The following is a 10,000-nucleotide window of genomic DNA, read 5'->3' as shown; positions in this document are numbered from 1 at the left end:
CTCTTCACCCGGATCTCCACCATAACCGGCAACAGCTAGCAGCCCCACCATCTCCACCATCGACCATCCAATGGGGCTCTGAAGGGAGCAGAGGGATCTGTGTCCGTGGCAAGCAGAGAGGATTGTGGGATATTACAGCCCCCGAACACTCCACCATAACTACCACCGTCACCACTAGCCATCCCGGCTATGAGGGGACCAAAGGAATCTGTGGCTGACAGAGGGGGCTGTGGGGTATTAAAGCATTAATTGGCTTTCAAAGATTTATGAGGTGCACATGAAAGGATGAGCAAGGCGGCGACGGGGGTGATGGGATGGTGGAAGCGCCAACGGTCCTGAGGGGTGTAGGCCAAAGCCATCAGCTCTGCACCCCACCCTCCAACCCCACCAACCCCCCCAACCCCAAACGCCCTGGCTGTCACTCACCACACAGAGGCGCGGAAGATTCTGGTGTCCAGAGCTATTACCATGGCAACTGATCACCACCCGTGCACAGAGAGAGGCTGGAAGAGGAGAGGGGAGAGCTCCGACTGGGGGGCGGGGACGGGTGGACCACCGAGCAGTCAGCCAGCCAGACAGCCAGCTTTCACGGTCACCAACACACACTTAACGCGGCCGGAACACCCCGACGACTTACATTCAAACCATCATACTTGTATTCCCATGCACACAAGTATAGAGAGGTACGACTATACAACTATATTTCTCAAGGAATGACCTGAGCACATGAGGCATTTTCTGTTGGTATTTTTCTTAAGCCTCGTCCACCATATGCAGTGCACACTCTCATATTTGCTACAAGGATATGAATGGCCCGATACACGTCATACATATTCCACACACAGATTTGAATCTGATGGATTCCCCTTCCCCTTGCCCTCAACACGCGCGCACACACACACACACACACACACACACACACACACACACACACACACACACACACACACACACACACACACACACACACACACACACACACACACACACACACACACACAGTTACGGTCAGCGGTCTCACCTGATGGCCTCTCCTCATGCCTTGCCCTCCATGTCCCTGCTGGATTCAGCGGCCCGCGCCAACCCGTCTGCCAGCAGAGCCTCCTCCAGACTCCTGCGCGCCTGATGCACCTTCAACTCCTGCTCCCTACAGGAGAGAGAGAGGGGGATGGAGAGAGAGAGAGAGAGAGAGAGAGAGAGAGAGAGAGAGAGAGAGAGAGAGAGAGAGAGAGAGAAAGAGAGAGAGAGAGAAAAGACAGACAGAGTAGGAAGGGGAGGTAGAGAGAGAGAGACAGAGGGAGAAAGAGAGATGATGTTAGTCCACAGGGTATTAAGGAGGTGGTGTGGTGAATACGAGGAAAATATGAGATCCAGGAATGGCAGGATAAAAAAAAAAGAACACACATAAGCTACCAGCTACCATCATGAAAAGAAAGGAAAAGAAAAGAGGGACTAGAGAGAATGAGAGAGTGAGAAAGAGACAACTGTTCGATCCTCGACTGTTTGATGATGGATTTTATACCTGTAGATTTGGCTACACACCAATTCTATTTTAAAGCCTTGCTGTACAACCAGCTTGAGCTCAGCGCCTTTCTTTGCTCATGTTTCTTGGCATTTCCTGCGAGACACCATTTTAGCGCATATATTTCAAGGCCACACACGCACGCACGCATGCTCGCACGCACGCACGCACGCCGCACGCACGCATGCTCGCACGCAGGGATAAAGACAGCCCATCTGCTCAAGTCTCTGCAATGAAAGGGTTAAAAATAGTAAGTTAAACAAACACAAACCTACAGTCAATCTTCTGTCCATCCCTGGAAGGCATGCACACACACGATGGATGGCCACAGATAAAATAAATACAAATAAAGCCACTACCTCCCTGCCTACCATGTGGATGTCGGTCTTATCCACAAATCCACAAAACCCCCATCAAAGCCTTGCCTTTAAAAAAGGCAGGTGAGCCTTAGCCGGAATGTTTGAGAGTCTAAAAACATGAGCTCACCGCCATCCCATCACATGCCCATGTGTGTTTGCTCACAGTAGGTGGTGGGGGGTGAGTGGGTGGGTGGGGTAGGGTGATTAATCGCTGACTAAACCTGGTGCGCTAGAAGAAGAGTGGTAAGTTGTGCCCACACATCTCTGGGGCCCCAGGCAACATTAGATCACCATTAGCACCACAGTGTTTCCCATACATTGAGGAAACTATGGCGGCCCGCCATAGTTTAAATTTGGCCGCCATAGTTTACGAAAATGAAAAAAAAAAAAAAAAAAAAATTTTTTTTTTTTTTTTTTAAACGATATCCGTTTTTGTTAAAAACGATTTGAATTACGATTTTGAATTTCCTTCGCATTTTCCTCCTGGAGTAAATACATCCTATAGACTCTGTATTGGTTAGATAAGTAGTCCCACGGTAACACAGAATGAGGGGAAAGCATTTGGGAAGTGGACCGTATAGGGTATTACAGTTGAGTCATGGTGCACACGTGTAAACATCGGGTGAGTAACAGAACATGTGCGCAACGATGCGTTTATGACACGCCGATATGCTGAGGATCTTCGTCCAAAATCGCTAGTCGCATGCATCATCGCTAACTGCGTTTATATCGCGTGCCGCGTGTAGGGAAATGTTAGTTGTTGACATGTATGGAATTCACTTCAATTTGTGCAGGATGTTTCTTGCTTCAGTTGTGGACAAAACGATTGGCCAAACTCACAATAGAAAGCCTTTGGCTGTGCTACTGTCCCAGAGAGCTGAAAAAAAAACCCTTCATAGGAAGAAGTCACACTTAACAGGGTGTTAACCAATCCAATGAGTTCTCTCTCTCTCTCTCTCTCTCTCTCAGCTCTCTCTCTCTCTCTCTCTCTCTCTTCTCTCTCCTCGTCTCTCTCTCTCTCTCTCTCTCATAGTAGCCTACTATTTTACCCATATGGTGAATTTCTGAGTCCTTTTTAATTTGTAGACCGATAAACCACTGAAGGCATGATGAATGCATGAAAATGCATCATATTTTAGAAATGGGCCTATGTATGTGCCTTTTATATACCAAATTGTTTATCATTTTGAAATTGTTTTCAGTTTGTTTATGACTTGTTGTATGACTGAAATTATCTCTGCATACTATCAGTGCTGCATTGCTTTGTAAAGATAGGCTTTTCAACACACTTAAAAACACACTGAGAAAGATACGGCCATAGTAGCCTACTGAAAAACATTTTGTTCATAATAATGGTGATTAATAAATGGTTGGTCTTTAAATTTTCATACTGAACATCCTTGAATTTGACTTGGTAGATCACGGCAGACCATCAACTTCAAAAGTAGATCTTGGTTAAAAAAAGGTTGGTTGGGCACCTGCTATAGAGAGAACCACAAGTGCTTGAAAGACAGGGATCAAAAGCATAGTCAAGTTTGTTGTAGTTTACTTGGGTTTGGGAGCAATATAAAAAACCTTCAGAGAAGGGACAGTTGGGATGAGTTTACTAACACTCCCTTGGCTTTTGCTTTACAGTTGTTATTAATGGAGTTTGGTGACAGACCTTCATTGACACAGCAGAGGAGACATCGGGCTGCATAGAAAATTAATGTGTAATGAATGTGAATATGTAGACAGAATTTTGTAATATGTGTTGTTGTTCAGCCTTTTAATGGGAGGAATTTGGAAAAAACTGGCCCCTGTGACCAGCACCCCTCATGTAGAATGTGTTACGCCTACAGATATGTGTGTGGGGTTTAAAAGGCATAGCCTACCCTCTAAGACCCTTTTTGTCTATGCGTTAAACAATTTCACAGTGCTCTTAAATTCTTATCTCCGCTGCTCCTATTTTGTTTTATTATTTGTTTCCCAGACCCGCTGCATGAGGGACGAATGAAACTGTGTTTTAAATAAATCCTGTACTGCATTTTTTGACAAAGACAATGTCTACATTATACAAGTCATGGGTACAAGTCTTATGGGTAAAATCTCTTATATTATTATATCTCTCAAAATATAAATGGCTGAAATATAGGCCCAGGCCCTACAGGTTCTCCATGCGCCAATGNCATACTGTAGTNATTGTTTTGCCGTTTTGCATTTACGCTGCAAGAATACACCCCCCCCCCCCCCCCCCCCCCCCCAAAAAAAAAGGCCTGTGTGAGAAGACCCCCCTTGACCCCCCCCCCCGAACAAAATAAACCCCGGCTGCCCCCATAGTTTCCAAAATTTCTGTGGGAAACACTGCACCAGTCCGCTATGAAAACAAACAAGGCCCACAGACCCTACGCCGTGTGCGGAAAAAACAGCAAACCAGATCCAAAGCCTCCAAAAAGCAAATCGGTTTCAGACGCACCAATGGCCCAACAGACATAGTGCACGGCACACAAACAAACAAATCTCAAAAATGACAATTTAGGTCATTCTACAGCAAAAGACAGGGTAGTGTGAGACCGTGTAGCCTCTGTTTGGGTTGTCTTAATATTTTGAGATCAAGATGAAGACATCGGCAGGAGAAGTGAGCAGGTAGATACACAAAGAGGAGGATAACAGTCTTGCCAAGGACTGCTGTCTTACAATAAGACCACAGCACGAGGTAGGCATGTGATGGGTGTTTTTAATGAAACTAACGTGAGGAAGGGTTGAGTTAATATGCAATCTTCTTTCATCATCCATCCAGGAGGCTTCTACTGTAGGCGTGCTACCTCTCCATTCCTCATGCAAGCGCAAGCAAAGAGACTTGCGGGCTGAAAGAGATGTCCATTTCTCTGGTCTATTCTTTTTGCCTGGTCACCATGGTGAGACAGACTGCACTGAAAATCCACAGTCTGGGTACTGACCATTATCTTCCAGCCCACACATTTTCTGTCATTCCGGTTACAATGCTCGGCTGAGCATCTGAAGTAATGAGTGACACATACTTGTACGAGCATGTCAAACAAATCAAGCTTAAACAAGGCCAGCGGCCATCATTGTGAATTCTCTCATTGTGGGACGTCGTCAGAAAAAAAAATGAGAATGGATGGAGGAAGATGAAGTCTTTTCCTTTTTCACTGGGGAATGGGAATGGAGAGCACTCATTTGGAGTTAGGAAGATGAGCATTGCAGGGAGAGGAGAGGAGAGGAGAGGAGAGGAGAGGAAAAGAGATGAGAGGAGAAGAGAAGAGAAGAGAAGCGAAGAGGGGAGAGGAGAGGAGAGGAGAGGAGAAGGGGTTACCACTTTCTCCACCAAGCTACAGTAACAGGCCAGCCATGGTAATACATTTCACAGTTGATTATCGTGCAGGGATTTTTAAAATGAACCGACGTAAATAACACAACCGTGCAAAAAGCCCCACATACATGCAAATAAGCCTAAACACACAATTATAAAACACCAACGCTGTGGACAACCCTTATTTTGCAAGTGGCTATTTCACCCATTTGAGGGAAGGGGGTTATCTTATCATGAAGAGGAGCCATTTTTGATGTGTGAAGATTGCCATCTAGTGGTGAATAGAGGAACTACTGCTAAAATGTACCTCAGCAGCATCTGACATCAGTGAAGCACAGGGCAGGCCTGGCAGGCATTTCCCGGTGGGCCCCGCACCCTCGTGGGCCCCTATTTTCAGAAATTATTTATAAAAAAATCTTTCAGAAATATATTTTGTTACATTTCTGAAAATAGGGGCCCACGAAGGTGCAGAGCCCACCGGTGAGTCAGTTCTGCGCCGCTCATTATGAGGAGCCCCTTTAAGCCAAAAGTGCCCGGGCCCTATTTCTCCCCCAGTCCAGCCCTGGTGAAGCATACCGCCTGTGGAGAACACACCAACGATGGGGTGACACATTCATCCGTGACATGCTTTCAAGACCAACACTGACAGCACTTCAACTCTCAGTTAGAAAGTTTAAGGCCTTTAGAACACTAAAGGTGGTTGAAATCACGGTGGTTCAAATTCTGACAGGGTGGAAGACAATTCTGAACTCACTCTGACTCCCCCTATGGGCTGTAACTCCACCGAGTAAGTTTGCAGGATGCCGTTTGCTGTAGTTCAAAATGAGAGCCAAATCTGCTTCTAAACTGAATGGAAAACGACTTATTGCTACTTTAAATAAGCTCTGGTTGTTTTGGCTATAGTACAGAGTCTGATACATATGAAAACCTTCCCTGAAACATCCATTTGGGCAAGTAAGCACAAGCGTGCAAGCATGCATGCACACACGTGCGCACGTTCACCAATTTTGCATCAGACAGGCCACGCCAAAACCATATTTCATATTCTGTTCTCATTGCTGTTCTAGCAGTAGTATTAGCAGTATATCAGAGAATCATAGGGCTATTAATCAGATTCTAACAGTACTTTATGGACGGCCTCACCCGTCTCACTGGATATATATATATAGAATATACTGTAGGACAGACTATGCAAGCCTGAAGTCCTCAAAAAGTTTCTAAGTTATTATAAATATCTACTAGCAAAATGTTAAATGTACCCCCCTTCAGTCCCATGACAGTTCTCAGGCAGCCAGCCACGAGCTCCTCCAGCCCGCGGCTGATCAGGAGGGATCCAGGCACATCTACCATCTTTAAATTACCTGCTTCAGAAGATGGTCAGATAAAAAGAGTATGCTGGATAAAATAATGTGTCAGCAGAAATATGTGTGATGGATAAAATGCGCCTTTTTTTGCTTTCTAACTTCTAAGGTCCAGAATGAAGACAGCTCATCTCAACTGTTATCTTACTGCTGCTGACCACCACTGACCTTAACCATTTTCCCACGGGACACGCTGAGCAAATATTTCCAGAACAAGAATGGTTGCTAATTCTTCAAATAATAATCGGATTTCCATGTGTGCGGCATTGTTGGAAAGCTTAAAAAAAAACCCACACTATCAGAATGGACAAATCAAAATGCCACTGATCCAGCTTTAGAGAGAAACAGGCTTCCATAACAGTGGGCCAAGGCTGGGTGGGATGTACTCATCAGTGACACTTATGAGTCTATTTGGTAACACTTGACTTGACGCAGGCGAAATACGCACAACATAAGAATGTCCTAAGAGTGTCATAATGCTGTCATTCATGTGTCATAAACATTGTGTCAATGTCATTTTACGACTTAATCATTAAGTGACATTTGGTTATGGCAAAGACAGACCTAACAATGTCAACTTTTCATGACCATAAAACATTTATGACACTGACAGCACACTCATGACTGTGTCATGACACTGTTTTGACACTATTATGACACTGCTATGTCATCCGTATGACGCCGGCGTCAAGTAAAGTGCTACCATCTATTTTCATTTCCCAGAAGGGTGACCGCTGATCTCAACTGAGCATTGATCCTGCAGGAGGACACACTGATCACTTGAGTAGGCCGACAGTGGGCCAGAGTTGGGCCATTACCGGATGTCCTCGTCGGTGACGAGGAAGGCCTTGCAAAGTGGCTGTGCAGTGTTGAGCCAGATGGCCGGGTTCTTCTCCGCCGCCGTGGACGTCTGCCCCGTGATGGGCGCCGAGGTGGTGTGCAGTGCGCTGGCGATCGCCGTTAGCAACGTATCGTCCGACGCGTCCGGACCCACGCCTGGTACACACACACAAACACACATTTTAGTATTTTTGTTTGGATCTCGGAAGCAAGCAAACGCACCCGCACGCACGCACGCACGCACGCACGCACGCACGCACGCACGCACGCACGCACGCACGCACGCACGCACGCTCACACACACACACACACACACACACACACACACACACACACACACACACACACACACACACACACACACACCATCAACAGGCTTGACAAATGGACTGGAGAAAACTTGCTGAGACTAACAGTTGTGCTTTTTTGTTCCGTTCAATGCAGAAAATACAAAAGAGGGAAAAATACAATTGGTCCACTTTCAATGGGTTTTGCTTAGCAGCATGCTTTTGTCTGTTTCTTATGCAATTTGAAACCATGTCTAAACCGACTGCAGTAAGCTGTGATTAACTTTCAATCTTTCATTGCTTATTATTTAGTAGGAGGCATGTGAAAAGTGTGTGTGCGGGTGTGTGTGCGGGTGTGTGTGTGTGCATGTGTCTGAGTGTGTTTGTTAGTGGTGTGCATTGGCACTGCCCTCACGATTCGATTCGATTACGATTCGGGAGGTAGCGATTCGATTTGATTCGATTCGATTCAATTCAATTCCACGATGCATTGCAATACATTACATTTTAACTGAAAGCAAAGCAAATGTTTCATCAGTCATGATGAGGCAATACAAGTAGTCAGATACTGAGCAACATTTGATTGACTGTTTTCTGTATCAGTCTTGCTGTTTTCAATGCTTTGAAGTACTGTTAATTAATGCAACAATCATTTGCTCCTGAAATATCCACGGAAGTAATTGAAACTTTGAACTGTGAAAAATTTGCCGCATTGATTCTAGAACTTGTCGCATTGAATTGAATCGTCCATGCCCCGCATTGCATTGCATTGCCGAATCGATTACTGTTGACACCAGTGCTTGACACTAACTTTTTCGCTTACCAGCCATTTTGGCTAGTGGTTTTCCTGACTCACTAGCCATTGTGCCTTTTCACTAGCCATAATTTTCTTAACCATCATAGCAGCTTTAATGAATTATATAATAGGCTATAGGCCCTAATAATGTAATGTAGGCTAATATAATATAATATAATATAATATAATATAATATAATATAATATAATATAATACAGTAGGCCTATAATATAATATGCTATAGGGCCTAATAATTAGAATTGTTAGGCCTATTAACTAGTCCATGCATGCATGCTATGGAAAGAATAGATTTACTGATCTGAGGAATGGCATAGCCTAGTAGGCTATATTTACCATGCAGAAACATCAAGCACAGTGTTGTGGAAGGGCACAAATGTAAGCTACACGAGAGCAAAATATTTTCGTCTTTAATCTGGAGGAGGGACTTTCTTCATATCATATAGGCCTATCTGTGGAGGTCGCCGTCCAAATTGATGCGCAAAGTAGATAGTGCAAAGTCATGGCCAAGTTCGCCTGTCCTCGGTTATGGATGTGGAATAACACCTCTTCTGGAATATTTGCTTATAAAAGTAGGCCTATCCACTAGAAAGCACACACAATGGGATATGCTTTTGTGCAGTCTGGAAGGCTACTAGGCTACTGCACGTTTTTTAAGCCCGGTTTGACAGTCGGGAACAACAGCACAAGAAACATGAAGGAATATTAAGGTATGAAGACATACAGGCAAATCAGAAAATAATTTAAACCGAACATTATTAATGTCCCACGTGTCCTTGTCTTATCACTGCACTATTAGTCTCGAGACTTTCACAAAAGTAAGACAGACTGACGTGTTTTCCTCTCGCTTTGGTCATTTTAATGTCCACTACTACTAAGTATTGTACTAATGACAGATCGCAAAACAGGTCAGTTGAGATGAACTTCGCTACTTTATTAATTTCACATAAAGGTTTCCAGTGACATTTCCAAGCGCACGCTGATGTGCCGGTAGCTAGCTGTCACTCCTCTTCGCAAGACTAGCTCTATTTCTCTATGGCTCTGGCTCTATCAAAGGAAATGGTGGTTGATTTCCGGCGAACAACCCCACCCCTCGTGCCTGTCTCTATTGAGGGGGAGACAGTGGAGACAGTCTGCACCTACAAATATCTGGGGGTACATCTTGATAGTAAACTGGACTGGTCAGTTAATTCACATGCAGTCTACAAGAAAGGACAGAGCAGGCTTTACTTTCTGAGGAAGCTTAAATCATTTAATGTCTGCAACAGACTCCTCCAGATGTTTTACCAGTCTGTCATGGCTAGTGTACTTTCTTATGCTGTGGCATGCTGGGGCGGGAGCATTAGGAGGAGGGATGCTGGACGTCTGGACAAGCTAGTGAGGAAAGCAGACTCTGTTGTTGGTACAGAACTGGAGGCTCTTAGTACCACAGCTGAAAAGAGGACATTGGGCAGATTGGACTCTATAATGGACAATGACCATCACCCCTTGCACTCAGTCTTTG

At 44.8% G+C, this 10,000-nt stretch overlaps 1 protein-coding gene across 2 annotated transcripts in view; it reads right to left on the bottom strand.

Moving 5' to 3' along the window:
* mbd2 (methyl-CpG binding domain protein 2) overlaps nucleotides 1-10,000 on the bottom strand; it is a 74,800-nt gene that overhangs the window by 12,423 nt on the left and 52,377 nt on the right. Inside the window, exons 5-6 of one of the 2 annotated variants that reach the window (XM_063210974.1) lie at nucleotides 7,374-7,551; nucleotides 1,022-1,147 (exon numbers count right to left, since the gene is read on the bottom strand). In XM_063210974.1, the coding sequence (XP_063067044.1) occupies nucleotides 1,036-1,147; nucleotides 7,374-7,551 (290 nt within the window). In that variant the 3' untranslated portion in view covers nucleotides 1,022-1,035. Of the gene's footprint in view, nucleotides 1-1,021; nucleotides 1,148-7,373; nucleotides 7,552-10,000 lie in introns of those variants that run through there. The other variant, XM_063210975.1, reaches the window with a different exon arrangement.

Source organism: Engraulis encrasicolus, chromosome 11 (assembly GCF_034702125.1).
Source record: "Engraulis encrasicolus isolate BLACKSEA-1 chromosome 11, IST_EnEncr_1.0, whole genome shotgun sequence".
Taxonomy (NCBI): domain Eukaryota; kingdom Metazoa; phylum Chordata; class Actinopteri; order Clupeiformes; family Engraulidae; genus Engraulis; species Engraulis encrasicolus.
This window is presented reverse-complemented; position numbering and strand designations above follow the sequence as displayed.